The following is a 25,105-nucleotide window of genomic DNA, read 5'->3' as shown; positions in this document are numbered from 1 at the left end:
CCAAGAATTGGTATTTGCAGAACTCTAAACTGAACTCATTATTCCTTCTCTCATATTCATAGGTACTGACATTCTGTATTAATGAAAACAGATTCTGCACTTGCAAATAAAACTTTCAGACATAATTTTCATTGAATACTTGTGAGTTGAATATTTAAAACATCTTTTTCATTTAGAAATTTAGTATATGCATACTTGATCTCAGTGGGGATGACAAAGAAAGGGTAACTCTTTAAAAAACTTCCTTTAGTCTTAAATCAGACTCCTTTTTAGGGTCTTCATTCATGCTAATTTGTCCATGTTAGTGGCTCACAGTACTACAAGTGTAAGTGGCATCACACACGTATTTACCAGAATGACTGCTAAAACTCTTCTCCTTGCAATTCCCCCCTCCGCCCACCCCAAGTCATGGCACGGAAACTAAAAATAAAACTTGCATTTTAGCTTAACCTCTCTCTGGAAGTTTTTTTTTTGACTTGATTCACTCTGACGCTGAAAGAGCTTTCTCCCCACATCCTACAACAAAAGGGAGGCAGGAGCACCAGGCAGCGCTAACAGTTTGGAGGGCAGTGAACAATAGAGGCTGAGACTCCGTGTTGCTGGGCTGAGCTGCTTTTTCACAAGGCGGGTGTTTGTTCCATTGCAACCTCTCCTTTAGGACTGGACCTCGCTCAAAGTTTACACCTCTTTAACAAATGGTCTGATGCTGCCGCAATTCATATACGCCTTGTCTTAGTGCTAGAGAGTGACCTAAGTCCTGGCTTTGTGCAAGGGGAAGCATATAATTGCACTGCCCAGGAGGAGACTCATGCAGGAATTGTGGGAATCACGATTCCTTCCCTGCTTGCCATGCTCCTGCAGGGAAGTTAATTACTGCAGCAATTTATGATGCAACTCACTCCCCCCCCGCCGCCTCCTTCCACAGCATCTCGGCTCTGCTGCCCAGCTCACTGCACCTCCTCACCTACGGACACAGCCTGGGGAGCCGCTTTCGCACCTGTACCCACTGACAGCCGGCCGGGCAGGAGAAGGGAGGCCAGGTCCTGCCTGCACTACCGCCAGCGCTGCCGCCTCCATCATCCACCTGTTTCTTGAATAAAAAATTCATATGAGCCCTAAAGAAAAGCAGCACTGTAGCTGAAAACACGTGTCTGCATGTGATTACATGCCGAGAGGGGGGGAGAAAAAAAAAAAAAAAATCAGCAGGAGATATTTATTTAAACGGTGAAACATGAATGATGAGATCACCTTCACTGCCCTAGTGTTAGATTAAGCACAACGGATGCAATTCTCCAGGGCTCAGGGTACCCCGAGCGTTAGGAAGAAGCTTCCCCTACTGGCAGGTCATTCCATATACTCACTGTCAGCATTTCTGCACTGCCCTTTGAAATAACGGGCACCGATTTGGGTGCACCAGTGCTCCGACCTCTGTGACAATATCCATTTCCAGAAACTCCAACCGCAAGGTAACGAGCCACAGCAAGAGACCGAAGCGGCATGTTGTAAGATAACAGTTCACAGCGCACAGTTCCCCTTTGCAGCACGGATTATACAGCTCATTTTGGGTTCGGGTGGATAAGCAGCGGTGCCCACGGCTGCTCCACGGCACTGCTGGACGAACGACAACCCTGAACTTCCCCCGAAGCGCTCTGCCGCGGCAGACGTGCCGTGCCGGGAGCTGCGGTGCCGCTGCCCCAGCACAGTGGGAGCGAGAGGCCGCCGGCTGCAGCCCTCCAGTGAGGAGAGGTAATTCTCGTGATTATTTCTCTGCTCAATGAAAAATATATTTCTTCAGTCTCAAACAAGTTGAAAACACTTGTAAAATCTAGTTCTAATAATTGTTATGTAGGTAAGTGAATTACATTTGTGTGTTTCCATGGTGACCGATAATGTAAAATAATTAAGTATGAAGAACAATGAGGAGAAAACTACTTCCTCTTTTTAAGGATTAGGGGCTTACAAATTGATTCAATCTAGCTATTTTTAGTGCACATAACCTTTGCAAAGAATGTTAGAAAATTGAGTAAATTAACCTAAATTGTATTAAAAGGCCTTCACATCGGTCAGGAGACTTTATCTGCCGCTGATGTGAAAATGAAAAAAATAGTCTTTCTTAAATTTATACATATATTAATATAAATTCTGTGACATTTTGCACTAAGTGCTGACTGCTTGCTTTTTGCCTTCTGAGAGCAATACTCAATTTCTGTCAAGCAGGAGCACTCCAGTTGTGCAGCGCTGAAGAGAAGCACTCTCTCCTATGCACAGGAAGGACATGTTCTGCAAGAACCCTTTGCTAGAATATGGTTCAAACAAAACTTCTGGTTGAAAAGTCTTGGTTGAGGCATCTCAGAGGAGGATACCTATAAAGGATTGCCCCAGAGACAATACTATCTATACGTACTGTTCACTAGAGAAAGACTTAGCTTCTGGCTGACAGACTTGGTTGGAGTGTAAATGTGCTTTGTTTTTCCTCTCACAGTATTTTATACTGAAAGCATAGTAATAAACAGCACAGGATGAACACCAAGAAAGGGGCTAATAGCTCTAAAGTACATTTTTAACTGAATTTTGAGTGGAATGGAAAGCCTAAAAGGTGCTGAGAACAGGAGGATGAGAAGAAAATTATTTTATTCCAAGAGGGGATGCTCTACAGGAAGTCAGGATCGAAGAAAAAAGAGCAAGAAGCAGGTATTTTTTCTTCACTGCTCCAGCAATGCGACAACATCCATAAAGCACTTCAACATTTTCTTCTCTTGCCATATTGATATTTTAATTTGTGATGTTATTAATGGTTGTTGTAGAAACACAAAGTCTTGGCTTAACTGAAAAAATAGGCAAAATTTTCAATTCTCTGCCAACCATAAAAATGCCAACCTCCCTTAGTTTTTGCAACGAACATTTTGTTGTAACAATCACATACAGAATTTGAATTTTATATTCATTTCTGCGAGTCATTCAAGACATTTCTAGTACGTATGTCTAATTGCTGAGGAAAGCAACAATTGCATTAAACAAATTGCATTGTCACATACACAGTCTGAACTCCCGATAACCCCCTAAAACTGATATGGAGGGGGTACTGATGTGCAGAGAAGGTGCAAGCAGTGAGATATGAGAGAAAGCACCCGTTCCCTAACTTTGGAAAGTCTGTAAAACAGCAGAACTTGTCTACAAGTTTACTCTGGTTTAGACAGTAGAAGGTATCAAAACAGTTGCATACATTTATTCCCTTTCTCAACCAGTTTATACAGTTTATTTACTCCAGTTTGGATAACTAAAGATAACCACAGCAATTCAATTTGCAGTTTTACTGCCAAAAAATTCTTTAATGTATGCTGATGGCTTGTGTTCTTGGTGGGCCACTGAGCAGGCTGAGCCTGTGAGAGAACAGTGTCCTGCTAGACCTTTCCAATACCCACTCTAGGGTCTACAGCAGAAGTGGCAGAAGGGCCAAAAATGACATTTGTTTTCGGTTCCTGAGCAATCCCAAACATCAGAAGTCTCATCAGAATCAAAAGAATCACGGTGAGATTACAATTCAACAAGCTTATGTCGTACATTTCTGCACAGCTCTGAAAACACACAGTTACAATGAGGTAAGGGATGGGAGGGATTCAGACAGTGATTTGTGATCCCACTGGGCACAACTAGCTTTAAAGATCAATACTACTTTGGAGCACACATGAACGGCTATGGACTTAACCTCCACTTGCAGAATTTTTCTATAAAAACAATGGTCAGAGACCATTATGTAGAATTCTCATTTTCAGTGTGCCTTCACCTTGAGTATCTATGAGCAACTTTGTCAGCACTTTTGAGTTCCGGGGTCAGCCAGGATGCAAGCACCTATCTCTTTTACATCCACAGGCACTCAGACCTTTAATATCTAGCACTTGGATACAGACTCAAAGCATGCTTCTAAATGGCGAAAGCAAGCCCCTTCAAACAAAAGGTAACATTCTTCTCAGTAAAGGAAATCAAGTTAAAAACTCACCAAAACACAAGCGTTTCCAGAAAAGATATTCCAACATCAGATGCACCAACCACCACAATTCTAGTGTTGATAGATGCTTTAGATTCCAGTACCAGCTTCCGATTTATGTGGTTCAAAGAATAACTCAACTGTAAAACACACGTAAAATTACACAGAAATGTATTAAAAAAACCCAGCAAATGTCTGGTAAGAATCATTAAACCATCAGTAATGCATTACCTTGCATGCATACAAAACTTATTATGGCTCACTGACGTGACAAATACTATGATTTTTCTGTGCACAGCACAAGATAACACAGTAGATAAATGGCACTAAAATGTTGAAATATGTGCATGTTTAATAGGTCACAGAAAATTAGCACAGCTTAATGGTCTGGCGTCTCCTGGAAAAGATGCTGTGGAGTCCTTGTAAGAGAGAAGAAAACACTGCCTCTTCTGTAATTTACTACCACTTAGCTAACACCTGGGGAACCTATTTACATAACGTTAAGGCCATTTTTATACCTTCTAGAGCAGTTTTTACTCTTGCTATTTTATTTCTGGAAATGGTTTTACTTGTAAATTAATTAGGAACTTATATCTTGAGTGTCTTTGTGTTTAATTGAAAACTGTCTTTCAAAGTGATAGAATTAACCTTCTTATTTCTTAAATACAGAGCAGCTACAGTGGAAGCCAGATGTCAAATAAGTAAACTGCCCCCAAGACCAAATTCTTGCTATAAAGTTTTTCATTACTAACTTCTCAGTTTCCATTCTTCTTAATGCATACACTCGTTAAGACAAAGTGCATAGTTTTTTACTTTTTTTTTTTTTAAATTTGTGTCTCTAGGTTTCAATAGCAAACAGATTCTCAAAACAAATATGCAAGCAAGGGTCAAGATATAATATTCCATTTGACCTTTTTTTCCCCTGCCCTGAAATCTATTTAGTTTTCAAATTTCTGATGAAAGACAGGGAAGTACTTTCCATCTTGCAGTACAACACACTTCACATTTTTCTTATTGCTTTGATTTGTATACATTCACAGAACGCATAACTGCAGACGCATAGATGCACTGAAGTGACATATAGAAAATGGAGCTACTTGTATTATTTGTAAGACACTTCTATATATTTCTGCTGCGTTACTTGGGCAGGAAGCAATCTAAGACTTCTAACAGGTTTTCATCTATTATGAATAGAAAGACAGAAGGTTAATAAAATTAAGTCCTCTAAATTCCTCCTATGAAATTACAGTAGAAATATATTCTCTATATATTAGTTGACAGAGTAACTCAATATATGAAGAGCAAGTATTTTATTTTAAAGCTATGGTAATGACATTGGCCTTCTCAAGAAGTACGTGGCACATTGAGACCCCCAAGAGGTCTTTTATACGGTGTCTTTGCAATGGTGGAGATCCACAGCTGAGATTTCAGCATAGCCTCACTACAGAAGGAGGAGAATTGTCTGTGTAACACACTAGAGTGCTGTCCTACACGTTAAGGAAGGATTATGGACCAGTTACTTGCAATCTGTCATCACTGTATAGCAAGTAATTTAAAATGTGGCAAAATTAAATGTCTTCTTTGGTCAGGCAACATGATTTTTTACTGCCAGAGAAGTGTTCTTCGGGTTGCAGTTCATCACAGTGCAATGATGACATCCAGTGGTGAGCCAGATTCATCTCAGGGACTGGACTTCACTAAGAAAATTCCAGAAGAATCCTTAAAAAGTATACTAGCCTATGATGGTTGCTTGACAAAGTCAAATGTGTGAAACCTAGCACGTGCTTATAGGCTCGGAGGCACCCCTGCACCAAGGAACGACTTGACTAGCCAGGGCCAAGCTACAGAACGACTGTACTGCTGCCCAAACTGTTGTTAGATAAGTCATCTACAAGACTCTACAAACGAACCTAACGATCTAATCGCAAGCCAGTGCTTTTTAACATAGTTAAACACTTCTTACAGCAGGATTTGCCAGTAAAAAGGGTTTTGATCATAAATGATGATGTAACACTTCCACATCTCAGAAACTGAAAAAACCTTTTATATTTCACTGAAAACGTACATCACTGGAAGAGGCTTTAAGAAATTAGAAGAACCAATGCCAATTATTAAAGGCACGTCCCACTGCTTCAAATAAAACTTGCACTATGTTTTTTATAACATACTAAATGGGTACGCCCCAACTACAACGTCTGACACTGTTCTACAATTGCTGACACTTGCAGAGATCTCATGGTACCACAAATATGCGCTGAGGATACTGTGCTTAAGGCCCTGCTCTTGGTATTCAAATTCCTCGGGTTTGTGAACTCTGCAGACAAGAACTCTGACAGGCTTTATTTTGCTGCGCACAGAGAATTGCAACTTTCTAGAAAAAGCAATGCCTTCTGGAGGAAAAATTATTAGTGATGTTCTTGCTGAAATGTGGCTTTTAACAAAATTAATAAAATGGTAAAAAGAACATGAAGAGAAACTACTTGTAATTTACCTAATCAACCAAAATAACTAGACAGGAATGTCGGCAGCTAATAGGATAAACCCAATAGACCTTACAGCAATGCCAAGTTCAAACATTTCCTACTGCAGTGCTGTGGTGTTTTGTCTTTTTTTTTTTTTAAATGTACTCCAACAATGAAATACAAAGCAGTAATACAATTTACCAGGGAAGAGTTGTATCTAATTTATGAAATGGCTTCTGTATCAATAATACAAAGGCAGCATATGAGTAGAATATAACCGTTTTTGTTCACCACACAATGGCCCCAATACCAACAGCTGTCATGCTTCAGAAATCACCTTTCTAACAGCTAAGTACACTAAATGGCCCCAGGGAGTAAGGAATTAGGTGGATTGGTCCCATAATACCACCTTATTTTAACAAAATGTCAGGACAAATGACTACATATGTTCCCCAGAGGAGTAATCAGACATCATAATTGATAGGTCAATAGCAAACTCTAACTTGTTTATTTTGTATCCAATTTATTAAATAAAACAGCAATCATTAACTAATGCAAGGCAAAAAGCAATAATTGCCAGTGTTAGAAAAGGCACACATAGCTCAGAAAAAAAACAGTATTTTCTTTGATTATCAAAAAGATTATTCTTCCTCCTTTCTACTCTGGTATCTGACAGCCTCTGCCATTGCACCACCTGTCACATTGCTTCCACCTGGGAGGGCAGAGGGCCATCTACGCCTTCGATTCCAACTGCTGACAAAGGTGGCCTTTCTTGATTAAACCACAGGGGATATTTTTTCATCTGGACAGCCACTGCCATCCACTTAGAGGCCTTCAAACGTTACCTCCATTAAAAATGCTTATGCATTTCTCAGAATACGCCACTGAAAACACAAACCCTGCATGTAAATCATGTCTTTCACTTATGATCTCACAGCATAATATGTGCCAGAGTAGGATTAATTTATAGCAATAAGTATTCCGCACCCTTCTACCCTAAGTAACCAATGGAAAAAGATACATGAAATAATGATTTGGTTTTAGCAAACACTTTTTTATGCATTTTTTCCTTTGCACTTTCAAACCAGGTAAAGCATCATACCTTCACTGTGTGTGCCTGGATCTCCCATCCGGGTAGCCACTCAGTTTGCATACTGCCTAGAAATGTATTCATTGTACATTTATGCAACAGTATACACTGGTGGTACGAACTCAGATGAAGAATATTTTGTAGCTCCTTTTAGTTTTGTTTTTAAACATTGCGCCCTGGGCTATTTGCAGGATTTCTAAAAATATTTATCGTAATTGTCCTACAATAGGTCTGGTTTTATAGCAAGCATTACCTTCATTTAAACAGAAAAATCTAAACTGAACACCCCAAAATGAAAACCTAAGTTGGGCAAAGGATTTAGACTTTGACAGAAAAGCCAGAACCACCTGGAGGGACATTCCCAGCTCAATCATAGAATCATCAAGGTTGGAAGGGACCTTTAAGATCATCAAGTCCAACCATCAACCTAACACTGCCAAAACCACCACTAAACCATGTCCCTCAGCACCATGTCTACCTGTCTTTTAAATACTTCCAGGGACGGTGATTCCACCACTTCCCTGGGCAGCCTGTTCCAATGCTTGATAACCCTTTCAGTGGATATTTTTTTCCTAATAACTATCCTAAACCTCCCCTGGGGTAACTTGAGGCCATTTCCTCTTGTCCTATCATTAGGTCCTTGGGAGAAGAGAGCGACCCCCACCTCGCTACACCCTCCTTTCAGGGAGCTGTAGGGAGCGATCAGGTCTCCCCTGGGCCTCCTTTTCTCCACGCTAAACAACCCCAGTTCCCTCAGCCGCTCCTCATAAGGCTTGTGCTCCAGACCCTTCACCACCAGCTATGTTGCCCTTCTCTGAACACGCTCCAGAATGGGGGATTCTACGCCTGTCTGCGATGCTTTTGTTTTAATTCAGCATTTGTTACTGAGAAACCTGAGTGATAGTTAGTGCTGTACAGGATCTACACAATTTGAACTCTGTTACTCTAAAAAAACATCAGAAGGAATAAAAATGATTAACAAACCTGGTCCTAGAGTAGTGCTGAGGTCAGCAATAGTGGCAGGCAAACAAGAAGGTGAACAAACAGAGCTATTTTAATTTCAAGCTTCATTTGAATCATAAGAAAAAAAGAAAAATCAATGTTTACCCAGGAGATATGAACAAAAATTATTGGAAAACGCATGCTTTTTTCAGCCTGCATTAGTTTTCGTTGTGGTTTGGTTTTTTGTTTTTGTTTTTAAATACCAGCTACATTCCAAAAAGTCTCATTAGGAATGTCTGTAAACATATTTTGAAAAGCTGTTTCCAAGCATTCACTGATTTACACAAACACCAAAAACAGAGGGAAAAGGAAAAAGAGAAAGAAATACAACTGTGATGAAGACTGCAGCCTGAATTTTGACATCTTTGTCAAAGAACCCTTCTTTAGTAACTGTGGCTCTATAACACTAGTTTGCACAGATAATACCTAGCTTTTATATAGTATTTTTCATCCATAGACCTCAAAGACCTTTATGAACAAAGCCAGTATTATTATACAAATCTTCATATGGGTAAATGCTGATCTTCAGCTTCTGGAAAAACAGTCTATATATTCATTGACTGATTTCTACTCCACAAGGTATTCTTGGAGGAAAGGGAAAGCAGGTAGTAAATACAATTGAGATTTTTTTGGCCAAGATTAAAAAAATACACAAAAATGTAGCAACATCTAGAACTTCGGCCTTAAATACCTTCCAGATATTTTCTAGCTGGACTCCCAGCATAAATGTGTAAGGAAATACAGGTGAGGCTGAGCTGGATGGCTCTCAATTCTGTATGTCAAATTCACATAAACCATTATAGGTCTATTCACTTGATGTCAAGAAGCTAGACCGATTTACTCCCAGAGACGATCCGGCTGTGCCCAACGGCACAACAGCAAAACAGGAGCTTGCAATAATCCCACAGTGTCTATCGATGCAATGCCAAAAGATTGTCTCACTGTCCTGCTCTTCAGAAGTCCTCGCAAAGGACTGACCTCCATGAGCTCAAAGTCTGTACGACAGAGAAACGTGTGTGGCCAGTCACTGGGTAAAGGACTCATACGAGAAGACACTGACTGTGCACAGTTTGCACAGAAACAAGCGACCAAGAAAAAAAGCTAGCAGCTTGCAGTAGTCTCTGGAAATAGGAACTGCAATGGACACTGAGCCAATCTGTAGAGGTGGATAAACCAATATCCATGCTGCTTACCGGTGATGTTAGCTGATCCTGAAGTGTCATTGCAAATACTACCACCAATAATCACTCAGTCATCTGACTGCAAGAATGACCAACGCCTCCACCTTGCACACAAATCCAGCATCTATAAAAGTCCACTGTGCTAACAGCAGCCTGGCAGGCAGTGCTTTGAACTGACAGGATTCCCCCCGTCCTGCCCCAGCAGAAGCACGATTGATGCACTACACATCCAAACACTGGACTGAATCCGTCCAAGTTGGTGAGCACGTGCACGTCCATGGAGACCCGCCTGCCACATTCCTCTGGTGCACACCATGCCCTGGCACCGCCTGGCTTCCCACGACCACCAAAGTGCAGCTGCTCAGGTGGCACCATCCTCCACCAAACTGCTCCCAGCGAGCACGATGCACACAGGCACACGATGCCAGGCTGCTGCAAGCTGAGGAGGACAGGGATGGCGCTGAGCCCTCACCGCCTGTGCTGCTTTGTGCCTGTCCACATGGAGACAGGTCTGCTCAAGAGAGGCAGAGGTGCTTTGAGAAAGCTGTCATGGAAACCGTTCCGCTGGGGTACCTCTTTGGCACTCTCACTGGTTCTGGCAGTTGCAGTGAGGACCAGCAGCATCCTAGTGTACATTTTTGCACCGCACTCCATGACATTGGTGATTACCCAGCAACAAGGCTCTGCAGCACAGGGGCTGAGCAGTTCAGGGGTGCAAACTTCCACTTGCTTTGTCCCTGCAGCCCCTCTGTGCGTCCTGATGGGGGTAAGAGCAGGTCTGCTCTCACTGCGCAGCTCTGCTCTCACTACTCAGCTCTGCTTCTCCACAAACCAGCAGTATAAATAGTGCCAGTCCCTCTCAATGACATGCCTTCTCCCAAAGAGTGCCATTCATCTGTGACAGGTTAACACTCTTGCCTTCTTAGCAAGGAAGGCTAGCTACAGTTTCTATATTTCTGTAATTTAGCATTTCTGCTTCTCCAGGCAAAACCACAGGAAAGCCAAACGTCTGTGACTGTACCGACAACTCAACGGGTGGCAACTGCCTTAGAAACCGGGCGCCCAGGAGCTCCTGCCTCATCTCACTCTTGAAACAGCAACCCTGGAAAAGGATTGTAGCCCATACCTTTAAAGCAGACAGATGCTTCAGCCTACTAAGACTGCCATAAAAAGCTAATCGAATAACATGAAAAAACCATGCCAAGCAATTTAGAAGTTGAAATCTACCAAAATGGTTTGTACTAAACACATAATTTATACAATTAATTTTAGTAACTCTCATCTTTGAACAGGTTATTTGGACAGATTTCCAAGACATCTGAACAACGTCATTTGAATAGCCAACCTAGCTTTCACTGTTAGTCACGCAATCCTCAATGTCCGAGCATATCCTTTTACCGTGCACTTCCAGAAGGCAGAGAAAGAAGGTCCCAAATCTGGGTCCAGCAAGTGGGTGCCGTCAGCTTGGTCCCCGTCACTACTCTGTGCCAAAATCAAGAGTCATGGTGCTCTGCACTCCTGCATAGAGAGGGTTGAAGTCTGGAGGGTTGAACAAGCATACAAATGCCTCCCAACTATCAGGGTTGACAGAGAATTCTTTAAATCTTCCTTTTAGTGGCATAACTATTAACATGCTATTAAGTCATTCCAACTAGGTAAGTAAGTAGACTCCAAATGACATAATTTAAATCAAAGCTCAGTCTTTACTGGCAATTTCACAAAAGAAGTTGGGACCTAACAGTCTGAACCAAAGCCATTAAAAATTAATGGTAAAACACTCATTTATTCTAATTGGCTCTGAATGTAAATGGATATGGAAAATACTTTCCTGTGCTAGGGTCAGGATCTGAGCAGGCAGCCAAAGACCATCATTAACAATATCTCCTTAACTTCTTGGGTTTATTTTACAGAGTTCTTGTGCCATCAGAGTACACATTGATTATATTGCCTTCAGGTAGAATAAACAAAATAAAATAAAATTAGGAATTATCTACATACAGCAAAATTATATGTAACTGAAAATACCACTAGCATTTTCAGACATTAAATTATTTTCTTCCACAATGAACAGAACGATTTCTTTAAGCTTTGATTTTAAGCTAGTCCTGCTTCACCTCTCTGGTCCTGGTCCAAAAGGCATGACGGGAAAACCTGAACATCCCTGATGAGACTTAACTGGAAAAATCTCTCAATGCCAGCTGGCTCAGGAAGGTGTCCCTCTGAGGACTTCTCTTGAGAGAAGACACCACCACAACGCATCACGACAACCCCAATACCTGTATCAAAACAGGATTGTGCATGCTCTGGAAATGGAGAAGACACAGTCACCTCTGTCCACTGTACCTACTCTGCATACAGACTCATGACAACAGAGGTAGCATTTTCTAAGCGTACTGAATTCATTGAAAAAAAGTAAGAGATGTATAAAATTAAAAGCTTTAAAAATTAAAATTTAAAAAACATCATCATATTTCATACTGAAAATAATGAACACAAGGTAACGAAACAACAGCGCTAGGATACAAGGGGAGATTGATTTGCAGCTTATTATAGAGTTGTATTTTAGTGCCAGCAGCTGTGCTTCTCCATTTTGTAATAGTGAACATCACGTTTCTGTGGAAAAAGTATCTAAGCCCTCCTTACAAGCTGGAATTATGCTACGTCCAAAGTCAATCTACAAAACGCTTTGAAAAAGCTTTAAAACAAGCTTGACCTGTTTTTAAGCCGAAATGACTATTTTAGTTTGCTGCAAATGTCATTAACACCTGTATAGTACTGACACCATGCTTTCAAAATAAAGATAGGTCATCTTACTTTTAATTTCACACATGCACATAAGTGGTAAACATTCAGAGCATTCCTGTTAATGATGCCATCTGGTGCCTCCCATAATTGTGCAATATTCAGCCTTCCAAACAAGATGTAATGGCAGCAACACACAAAACCCACTGACATTTACAGTAAGGAAATTTATTATCAGCCATCAGTTCAGAATGACTGTTTGCATGACTACTGGTGCTATAAAATCATCACCTTTACCAACCAAGTGGAGGTACAATAAATAATAGATTTTAATCCATGCACGTACTACAAAAGCATTAAAAATTCATTACTCAAACACAATAGCATCTTAAGCAACAGTTACTTCTTTAAAAATTAATACTACTTTCCTGGTTAAATGAAAACTACACACACCAAGCCTTTGTTTGTAATACCAGTGTGTTCGTATACAAACTGTAATACTTAGGAACGCTTCTGGTTTAACTTTGATAGGTGAATCTTGACATTTAAAAAGCAGGGACTTCTCTTACCCATCCTACCTAGGCTGTCTTTGCTATATTTATTCTCTGTTATCTTAGTAGAAGCTTAATGATTAAAAAAAAAAAAAAAAAGAAATTCCATCAAAAACCTTTTGCATTTTAGCCACTTGAGCACATTCCAGTGCCTCAACTGAATTCATACAAAACTGAAATTGAGCCAAAGTGAAACCTATTACTACAGATTTTCTACAAAGTCAGAACACACCTTGCTGTAAGGCAGACAGCTATAAAGTAAAATAGTACCAACAGCTTTCCTTAACCACTCTTCATAATTCAGTGCACTTTCAACTTTTATTACGGAGTACAGTTGGAGAAGGCATCTACAGAAGCCTGGCTAACTATTTCTGTGGTAGTGCATACGGACCATGATGGGGAATGGATAGTCCCCAGGAACTGCACATCCGTTAGCTGCATTGAGATGTGCTCTCACACACATTTGCACTTCAGGTGGGCATGCACTCCAAAGCAGAGGCTTTGTTGCTTTATAGTACTTGTGTCTGTACCTGTCCACCTTCTTGACATTTCTCTTTGGATGTATAAGGTGGGAAATGCCTCGCTCCCTCAATTTCTTTCAACTGTTCAGTTGGAAGCAAAGAGCTTTGCTTGTTCAGAACAGATTGTTCTGTCGTACACAACCTTTCCACCATGTTTTAAAACCTGCTTATTTTAACTACTTGTATTTATTATCTTTTAAATGCAACTGAGCTAAGCTTTTCTACCTACGCGCTCTAGACTAGCTGGGACTTGCAGAGTTGGAAACATCCCTCCCTTTTCCTCTACTTTCCTCCACCTTGACAGCAAGGCATTAACTGTCAGTATATCAGTTCTGAGTCCTTTCTGTTCTTATTCCTTGATCGGTCAAGGTAATGGATTGTGCTCTGTCTGGGCTGCTGATCCAAACCATACAAGATCCCGTCCAATTTTTTCCAGTAAGAAGTACTGAGGAAGGTATAGCCAGGTATGTCCCAACTACACAGAGACACTAACATACGAGTAAAGTCAGGGCAACTTCTAATTAGCTGGCCTAAGAAAGTAGCACCTACAGAGTGACGTGCCTCAAGAGTTTGCTGGGGGAGACACTAACATCTAGAAAAGTTTCCTATACAAACACTCATATGTATCTGCTTTATTTTCCTTTCTAAATGAGCTCCCTCAAAAGGGAAAGCTTCTGTCAAGCTTGAAAATGTTTTAGATTTGTTTTCGGTTTTACCTGATAGCTAAATTATATTTTTTTTTTTTTTTTTTAAAAACCATGTCAACAAGATGCACTTTATTCTATTTTAAAGTCCTGTAACTTTACAATTGACTTAAAAAAGCTCGTTTAATAGAGAATAGTTCAGGACAGTACTTACAGTTGCAACCCATTTATCTTCTGCAATACAAAGAATATGTATGAACATACACCTCGAAGAAACAAGTCATAAGATTACTCTAAAAACAATGAGGTATTGTTTAAAAATATTTTATATATCTTAATTCTTTTCTCTCATTTTACTTTAAGTTATTTTAAACTTCTGTCAGGCCATTTATTCATAGCACTTGCCATGAGCGTCAGCGTGGAATCAAGTAAACACACAAAAATACAAGCATACAGGCACTGAAAACGTATTAACTTAGCAGTGCCTTGTATTCCAATTTCGTCTTGAATCTTACATTAACATTTACCTTTCTTCTGAGGTTAAGCTTCTCTTTTTCCCAGACTACAAACAGGAGGGCAAGTTTTCAGCCTTTTCTCATGTTCTGACCCCAAATGGTTTCCTGTGGTAGCGCAGAACTATGCACAGACAATGTAAGAATACAGACAACAGGCCTGCTTTTATTAGCTTCTCATTTTTGCAACCCCCTTCTAGAAGGTGCAGAGAGTCATGGAGCCCACAGGCTACACATTTGTAAAACAGTACGCATCACTGACAACGCGATAGGGAAAGCTCCATGACTACTTTGAAGGGAAAAGAGGACATGGCAAGTTTTGCTCAAAATAGTAAAGGAAAAATCCCTTTTGAAGAAAAAAGGCTAATGCTATTAAGACTAACTCGTCACATACGAGTTAAGCAGACTTTACCATTCTAGTGACAATAGTTCAAGTCACATAACCTGCAAAGCAATGCAAGTATGAAGGAGCAGGATACCGCCTCCCACAGCTGATGCCACTGCTCAGAACATAAGGTAGCACATTTTCATGCACTGCATTACTGAATTCCATGTACGTGAGGTCTTTTCTTCAGATTCAAAACAGTATTTATCCTGATAAGGTCCTCTGTGTGCTTTTCAGTCAGGTAAACCAACTTTCAACTAAGTTTCTTGAGGAAAATTTATAATCTCCAATAGCAGATTAAAGGAGGTAACATGAAAGTTATTTTTGTCTCGAGGTTGGTTTTTTGTTGGTTTTGTTGTTTGGGTTTTTTTTAATAAAGGACTGCTGAGAAAGCACACTGTTTAATCACACAGAAATGAAATCATGTAGGAAGGAGTACAGAACTCACTGCTGTACAGACAGACATTCTATCCCCAGGTCATTTCCTGGACATCTATCCAGCCATCCTGGCAACGCTCAACTCTTGAACAAGTTTAAAGTCGACCAGCACAGAGAACACAAAGCTAAGCTAAGCATCTGACTCCAGCTTTTTGCCTGACTCTCCTTCACTCACTACTTCTTGTCCCGATTTAAACATTTCCTGTAATGCACCTGTAGCATCACTTGAGAAGTACAAAATTAACTGAGAAAGTGTTGGGGTTTGTTCTTTTTTTTTTTTAAATAGATTTATACAACACTGCATGGGCTTCTGCAATGCTTTAATATTTGTTCTGTCATCTTCTTATGAGCTATTGCAGAAAACACAATTCTGAACTGTGCAATAAAACCTGACAGCTTGAATGCAACATAAAATAAAAAAAAACCAAATCCTAATAGCATGAATAATAATGAAAGGACAGAAACAAGAAAATAATTCAACAGATGTGTGACATTTTTGTTCTTCATTGTGGATCAGTTATTCTTGTTAATTATATCACCTATTCTTCCCTTTTATTGATAATTACATGAAGCAGATGGATAACAGAATGCTCCCAGATGGTGAGAAAGCAAACAAGTTTATAAATTGTTTATTTATGAAGATATCATTAAAAATTATTTAATTATCTATAGTTTTCTACTCCCTCAATAATTACATGCACCGTAAAGGCCAGCAGCACTTTATAAGATATTTAGTATTCTGTTGTAACCAACTGTTTTTTAATGTAACATGACTGAAATGACTGACAGATGTGCAAAACACAGTAATAATCTAATCTGTTTTAACACTGTGGGAATTAAGATTTTGAATCTTTGGATCTTCTGCCAATTGGCGCTTCAATACTGGTTACTGATTCAGAATACAAAAATCAGAGATTTCCTTTTGATTTGGAACAGCTGTAGAAAGCGTTTGATCTAATGAGCAGACAGGATCTTTTTCAGGTCTGTGCCATGAAACCCTAGAGCATGGCAGATGTATGGCCTGATGCAATTTTGAGCTAATATGTGGAAACTCCGATATGCTTGCTGCAGAGGCACGGGCTGAACGGGGATCCTGAAGTTTGGGCCCTTCCAAGACTAAGATGCAAATGAAATCGTTAGCATCTGTGCCATTCCAGAGGGCTGCAACAGGAGACAAGGGAATTTAATGCCTCCCTCTCTGTGTCTTCTCAGTCACTCCTCACCTGATTTATCCAAATCTCTTCAGGAGAGCAATGGGAGATAGCAAGTTTTGTAGGAACAGACAATGAAAATCAGCAGTAAAATGTATTTGCCATCTCGAGGAGTGGGGTAAAAACATTTTCTGTCCTTAGTGACTGTCATAGGAAGATATTACTATGTTCATACGAATTGGCAGCCCTTTATGAAACGGAAAGCCACTGCTTGGGAAGTGACAGGTCTTCTGATGCAGAGATGAAGCAGCACAGAAATGTGGTTCAAGAGGGAGTGAAAAAATTTGTGGTTGCCTTCAAACCTAAAAAAAGCTTTAGAAAAAGGCCAGACAGAGAGAAGGAACAATTAAGTTCTTAAACACTGTATTTCTTCATAGTCATAGTCATTTTGATGATAAGCAAAGAGGCAACAAAACCCAAAAGCTTGGCTCAAACTGAAAACAATCTTGAACCATAAGAAATATCACAAGGACACAGGGAGAACAGGGTGGCTGGAAAACTGCAGCTAGTCTTTCAGGCAATGGTAAGTTATGTTTTTATATGATAAATTTCTGAGTTTTAACACTAAATCTCTCTACCTTACATCTAGCTATCCCAGAGAGACTACAGGAAAAAGGACCTATGCTTTCTTAGACACCACGAAATACAGCTCACGCTACCTGCTAGGAACAGAAGTGAGCAGGGCAGAAACCCATGGCAGGGTGGCGCAGGGGGTCTTCCCCTTTTTTGATTTTTCCAGACACTGCAGTAGAATAGATTTACAGTAGAACAGACTACACTGCAGTAGACTAGAGAGATTTGACAGAGGGACAACGAGAACAGGCTACCCCAGACTTAACATTTCTGGTGCTCATCTGTCTGTAACAACCGATCCAGACCTGCAGGAAAACCACCTCTCCAGCACAGCCGAGATCCATCTGGACTGGCAGCGCATGGGAATTAGCTGAGGGCAATGCTTTTCTGACTTAGATTGCTGCTTTCGCTTCTGGCTTTGGAGGAAGGAAACAGGAAAGAGTCCTTTTGGGTCCCGGTTGAGTTATCTGTACTGGGTCAATATTTATGAGTGAATCTCTTCATGCTCACAAGCAGGCTGGAACGTATTAGAGATACACAAACTGATTGAGCCCCAGGGCTCCCACTGTGCATTCTCTCTAAGATACTAAGCCACTAATGGCCTACAGAGATATATATGCACAAATCAAGAGCTATGCTTAGACACTGAATGGCTGAGCTGCTAAGCCCCAAGCTGTTCTGGTGAAAAATAAATTTTCCAGCAAGAAAAGGAGAGAGATAGCTCAAAAAAAGGCTGGAACAAGAGGAAGGCAGAAAGCTGAAAAAGCAGTAGATGAGAAGCAGATGTTGATGGCTAGATATCAAGGGGCATCTTGTGGGTACCAAAGCAAGAATTTCATTACAGTTATCTCCATGATAAGCAACAGATACTCAAGCAATGAATTAGGACAGGCAGTCAAACAAAAATTTTACATTTCTGAAATTGACTTGCATTTACAATCTTTGTATTGTATTTTTTGTGAAAAAATCCTGCCATCATTGCAGAGCTATCTAAAACAAGAATTACAACGATAACCCATCCTCCAGCTTCCAGGAACAAAGCGGGCATGGGTTCATGTCAGAAAGAAGTGCCTTTTAATCTGAGAAGGCAAAGCTGCCTCAGCTAAAACAAACTCGGTGAGCTAGAATAGAGAAATGAGGAGCAGTCTCAACTACTTGGACTTCTTGCTTGCCAAAAGCTTCAAAAATCCTGCAACATCCTGCTCCTGTCTTGTTTAAAACCACTGTAACAAAGACGATAGCGGACATTTTCTCCTTACTGCTATCCAAGGGCTTGCCTCAGACAACTTCCCACAAATTCCTACTCCAGCCTCTTTGACTGCCTTTCACTTTTCTCCTTCTCTTCTCCACACTTTCCTTATGACATCGTTTTTCCATTTCCCCTTTACCTCACTTCCTAGCCTGCTAGCATCTTCTACGACCAAAACATGTCTCACCTTGTCTCACAGTATTTTTAAAGGTGACGATTCTCAGCCTTTCCATTTTGCAGAGTTGTCACATTTAAGTTCTTGGTGGGATATTTTGCTCTTTGCAACACAGATTGTGTCTTTCTGTTTACAGAGTGTCTGAGCAGCCCTTCTGATCACTACAAGAAGGTAGAAATATAATAATTTTGTGCCTATTGAAATTTTATTATATTAATTTTATAAAATACACCTCATTTTATTTGCAACTTAGCTGCAGGATTTTGCAGGAAAGAGCAAGATTATTGATGGGGATCAATCTTCCTTTCTGAAATGTTGGAGTAGAGAGAGAGAGCAAATGCCTTACGCCTGGCTACTACCAGAGCTAACAAAACATTCAAGATCTGAAAGCAGCACCAGCTTCTTACTTTCACGAGTACACTCAGTCCTCTATGCTAAGTAACCTCATAAGTTATAAAGCTTTCCCCAACGTATGGTGGCCAAAGGTCATTTCATTCACTCAGCAGAAGAGTCAATTTAGCTTTGTATGGTTTCAAATTCTTGTTATTTCAGAAAACTACAGGCAGCAGTAGCGGACTAGCTTTATCCTCAAGTTACCACCTAGGGATCAACCCCAGATGTCAGTTTTGATAGAACACAGTCTGTCAAAAAAATCTATATTTAATGTGGGTGCATATGCATGGATACTTATACAGTGGCTAGCCTTAATTTTTTTCATCAAAACTTTGTTAGTGAAAATCTCACACATTTTATTAAGTAGAAATTCATTAAAGTTTCAAGATTTTAACAATTATCTCACTACCTGCAAGTCTTGGAAATCCTCAGGAAGAACCTGGGAATGGACCAGACAACAGATCTGCAAGTCTCTCAAACATAAGAAGTCTGTGATTTTCCAGCTCCAACAACACCACCGAGATGGGCTCTTCTAGTAAGAGAGCAACAGTTCACTTCATAGATAAAATAGGAAGCAGTTTAAAGAAAAGCATCAGATAGTTTATTCTGTGGAAAAGAGGAAGGCAGGGATGTGCATGGTGAGGGAAGACTGTTCAACAAAGCCAAACTCAGATCAATGGCCTCAGCCATGTTCTGGATTTTGCTTTGCCAACTGCCACCTAATTAAGAGTTTTAGATGCCAAAAATTACTCACTAACTGTAAAAAGGGCAGCACTAAAAATATTATATGGGAGCACATCTCAGCCAACTGGAAGTTAGTAGACAGACATAAAGCTCCCTAATTATGTTTCTTTAGGAAATTACAGCTACCTACCGAGAGTATCCATCACTGATGGTGTTTTTGCTAATATTTCAGCTTTGCTAGTTACTCTTGGGAGGAACCATTTTCACATCAAATTTCAGTTACTTAAAAATGTAAGACAGAATAAAGTGCAAGTTATTTAACAAATGAAATTTTAAGAGACTTTTAGTTTAGAACCTCAGGACTGCATGAGTGCTGTGCAAATAAGAACAGTTTGGTAGTGAAAACAAACTTCCTTTGCTGTTAAATCATTCTTGATATTTTGAAGTATCTTATGCATGGAAGAAACCCGACTTTGGGAGTGGAAAAATAAAATTGACTTAAGCACTTTTTATAGAAATAGTCAGAAGCACACCTAAAAAACAACTTAACAGGAAGAAGGGCTAAACAGTAAGTCAGAATATTTAAAATGTGTTGGGAGTTTGAAAAGTAATGTAATGAAAAAAGTACTGTTAAAATGTAAGCATTTAGCATGTAATTGTTATAGTTCAGCGATTGCTGTTTGTAATGTGATTGAAATTCAAGCTCAGAAGAAGCGACGGTCGTGCAGAAGCAAAGCTGGGATTGTAAGGGTATGGACACCATGTTCAATGTAATTAAGAAGCAACCTATCAACACTAAGATGGTAATGCCATCCCATCTGCCAAACCCTGCATTAGCTGGCACGATGCCTCTTGCCTGCTGCTGCTTCTGTTACCCACCTGATCCTTAGAGACCTGCTCTGATGGAGCGTTTATGCCAAGCTCTTCCAGAGGATAGACAATCTGTCGTCTTGGTCGCACGGGAACCATGTAATGAAGGGCAGATGTCAGGGAATGGGCACAGGGATTCTGAAACTGAAAGACAGCGATCTATATTTTAGCAGAGAGAATGTCAGAACAGTGTATCACAGATGTCTGTTGTATGGCTTTGCAAATACAAAATTCTTAGCTCTGTTGGCTAAATCTGATAGAAAAATCAGCAAATAAACAAACATACTCAGAGCAGAGGAATGAATTGCAGATAATTCCTGACACTAATGAAGATAATTATGAGAGTGATTACATTACTATCTCTGTGGGAATGACAGATAAACAAGTGGTTTGGTTTATGGGATTTTTCAGCACAAGTATTTTCCCCAGGAGGATATTTTTCTCCATAGTGATCATGAATCAGCTTGATTTGACCTCATTAAGCTATGTTATCTGCTTACTGCTAACCTTTGCTTGTTTGGCAAAGAATGGTTATGAATTTATATAGAAATCCTATACCGACTAAAATGTCAATTTCATCCAAGTGATAAATGTTAATAAACTGGCATAAATGTGAAGTGAACAAAAACCCTAATGCTAATGTGAATAGCATGGATCATTAGAAATAGCTGTGTTCTATTTATTACAGCATGACTGGCTCTGTCATAATTTATGACATGAAAGGGAAAAAAACAAATAAGAGAATTACAGGAAATAGGGAATGAACATTAATGCAAACTAAATTACACTGAAGTACCGTTCCATCCACAAATACTGAAAAAACTTGATGTCATTATGTTGAGAACTGAGTAAAATAGCACATTTACCACTTATTAGAAAGCAATGATGAGATAAAGTAACTCAAAGGAACTCTGTAGCCTGGAAATAGATGAAAACTGGAATCATTAGTAGGATTTAACTTTACTCTTCCATCCACTGCCATTAAATTGCATTTTTGTAAGTGCCTCTCAAGAATCTCAGAACCTAGTGCTACACAAGGACATTGGTTCCTCAAGAGAACACTTAATAAAACTCCACAAAAGCACATGGAAAAAACATCCTTCTGAAAACGTACCTATGTCCAACCTGTCAAAATTCCTATGTTAAAAACAGTGGTGACTTCAAAAACACTTAAGTCACTGAGGGAAGAATTCATCTCAGTCACCATCTAAAAGCTAGGTGCTTACTTTCGCTAGCCATGCAGACACCCTCCAGAGGGCAATTCTTTCCATCCTAAGATAGGTAGTTATGATCAATGGGTGAACTGCCCTCTGGATGCACTGTGTTTTCTCCACTAATGTCGACAGGAGCCTAGGTGATTAGGCTGGGCCAGATAGTAGCTTGAGATGGCTACACATCAATGAGTTGACATGTTTGAAAATTTTACCTCGGGTTCCCTTTTTCGATACGAGACTGATGAGAAGACTCACCCATGAAAGAATCTTTTATTTTGCTTTCACAAATTATGTTATGGGAAATGGATTTTCTCACATAGCATTAGGTTCTTGTGGTTCTCCTGTGGCACTTGCAGAAACACAAGTAATGTTTTCAATGACAATGAGGTACCTAGGTCCCACTGACTTTCGGTGAAACACAGTCTAGAATACCTAAATCACTTTTGAAGAGTTCTCACAAACCACCGGGATGTGTTGTTAATATTGTCCCCTTGCATTTTCTCATGCTAGGTTATACCCAGCGACATCATTCCTTTTTTCTTCTATGCCCTCCAATTCGTCCTGAGCTGAGTTGGCGGTATGTGGCACAGTACAACTTGATCAGATTCTAATATTAAACTATGACAGGAAATACAAATCACTGTTAAATATAAAGATACTTTATGTGCTTTATACCTTGTCTTTTAAAACCTGATTGATAACTGATTTGCAAGTGACAAAGATATACCAGGTGTATTGGCTTGTTAAAAGCAACTAAATAGAAACTTATGCTGGTCTCCTAAGCTGATGAGTTGCAAGTTTCTTGTTTCTTCACCTATACATCCAACACAAAGGCAAGAAACGAAATCAAACCCAAGCTACAGCTTACAACTCAGACACAGGATCCTACTTAGGCAGGAGTTGGAACACAGGATGCTTGCTACTTCATCCTAGAACCGATCTCTTGGGAATGAACAGGGCAGGGCAAAAACTTGCCTATCACTACTACAGCACATTTATGGAGGGAGCTGACAACGCACAAGGCAACAGCAATACACAAACCTATGTGGGTAAGAAGCAGATATACTTCTCCCAGAAACAAGTGAGGAGGTAGCAAACAAATTATTCCTTTACTGTGCTGCTCCCAGGGCAACATACTAATGCGTGTACCTTAAGACATCTAGCTACATTTAGAGAACAGTTGCCCCAGGATTCTCTAAATTCAGTTGAGAAACAGACATTTGCAAAGAGTGACTCAGCTCAGAAGGAGCCACCCCCTAGGAAAGGCTTCTCTCTCTTCACAGACTCGGTGAAGAGCCAAGGCCAAGCACACTTCAAATTTCTGCTCCTCCACACGCTTCCTGAAGATACTGGGTAAGTCTGGACTCACGTGCACTACTGAGCACACTACAACTAACCCTTCTATACAACAGCTATGTCCACAAGTGCAGATTATATCATGCAAGAATAAAAGAAAGTACAATTTGCTGCAGGTTGCTAAGAAAATTCCTGTTTGCAGTCATTGACAGAAGCAAAGAGAAAAAGTGATAATATTTAATATAAAAAATACAAATAAATTTCTTCTTACCTTGCCTTCCACGTACTGTGGATAAATAGGATAGTAAAGAGAGGATTTGTGGGCCAAGCGAAGAATCTCCTTTAGAAAATGTTTTGTATAGTGACGAAATATAGGATTTAAGACAAAGTGGTAAAGATGTCCATGTTCCTCTTGCTGGTGGTGATTAAAATGAATAAAATCTTCAATGTTGTAATGTGATCGAATGTACTCAATATCCTGGAAAACAAGAATTTGGAAATCAGTAGTGATGAAACAGCTGCATTTACAATATGTTAAGAAGTGCCAATGAGTTGCTTTCTATCAATTAAAGAACTAAATTTGAACACTGAAATTAAGTGCCTTTGCGAGTTATTCTCAATCAAAGCACACTGACTGAACATATTTTTCTTGAAAAATCTTTTCATTGTGTCAAAATCTATTCTTGCAGTTTGCCCACCTTTATTTATAGGGAATGCATATTTCACCCTTTCACAATAATATCTGATACAGGTTAATAGACATTCACAGAAGGGAAAAAAGAAAAAGAAAACACTCTGTTTTGCTGAGTTCAAGACAGAGAAGCCTAGACTATCCTCTCACAAAACTTGAACTGAAAAAGGGGAATTATACAGAGAAGAGCTGTGGAATAAATGCCTTCCAACAAGTCCTCCCTGTTGAAGTGATGAGGTGAGTTTTTTGCACATTTATATACTCAAGAGAAATTACTATATCCTCTTATCTCAATGCTCTTAATATAATTAAGGGCTATTTTTGAAAATGAGTGACTACTCTGTATTCTAAAAACTGAGCTTTTACAGATGTTGACTGAGCATTACAGCTGTTGAACAATCTAAAATCTACCTTTTCAGTAACAGCAGAACGCCACAGAAGTAAGCCTTAAAGACCATTTACTTTTCTAGAATAATGTGCAACATTGACTTTTTTCTTTTACTCCATTACAGCACATGCTTTTTATTTGTTTTGGAGTTAAGTCTGTGATTCATAATCACTCAGAATCTACTGTCGGGGAAAAAAGTTAAGAAAGCACGTCTAGAAGGACAACTACTACTCTTCACAGTACGCATGGCAAAACTGCTTATTGACTTTGGAAATTAGGGGCAAAATAAGTGATTACAAACATATTTAGAGGCAGAATAGCTTTGTGCTAAAGAACCAAAAAGAGATGTAGGAGGCATACTTTCAGAACTCATCAGCATCTTCTTGCAAATAACAGGATGGGGTTTTTTCATCTGTGTGTCAATCATCATCTATAAGAAGGGAAATAATACAGTCTACATAGTCACAAAAGAGAGAAAGAAAGTTTATAGAAGCAGTATCTTTTACATACACTTTCTGTTAAGTACATGTACAGTGGCAAGCATGAAACACAGCCCTTAGTGTTGAAGGCTAAGCGATACCTTTTTCACACAACACAGAAAGAGAATTTACCATTTCATCTCTAATGACAGAAATGCCAACTATTTGATCCAAAACTTCTGCTATGAAAGCCTCTACTGGGGTCCCATCCTGCAAGGCAAAAGGAACACATGCACATTTCCTATTTCATTAAGTAATCTTTCTTTTTAATCGTAACTGTATATTTCACCACACGATCACAGTTAAAGTACTTTCATCCCAGTATACATTCTAAATTTAATTCTAATTCTAAATTCTAATTTAACCGCT

At 39.6% G+C, this 25,105-nt stretch overlaps 1 protein-coding gene across 1 annotated transcript in view; it reads right to left on the bottom strand.

Annotated features, from left to right (window-relative positions):
• Positions 1 to 25,105, bottom strand: part of CFAP61 (cilia and flagella associated protein 61) — a 108,928-nt gene that overhangs the window by 51,729 nt on the left and 32,094 nt on the right. Inside the window, 4 exon segments of the mRNA XM_009886047.1 lie at positions 3,998 to 4,125; positions 20,678 to 20,827; positions 23,450 to 23,656; positions 24,869 to 24,946. Of these exon segments, the coding sequence (XP_009884349.1) occupies positions 3,998 to 4,125; positions 20,678 to 20,827; positions 23,450 to 23,656; positions 24,869 to 24,946 (563 nt within the window).

This window comes from Charadrius vociferus, unplaced genomic scaffold, assembly GCF_000708025.1.
Source record: "Charadrius vociferus isolate BGI_N301 unplaced genomic scaffold, ASM70802v2 scaffold455, whole genome shotgun sequence".
Lineage (NCBI taxonomy): Eukaryota > Metazoa > Chordata > Aves > Charadriiformes > Charadriidae > Charadrius > Charadrius vociferus.
This window is presented reverse-complemented; position numbering and strand designations above follow the sequence as displayed.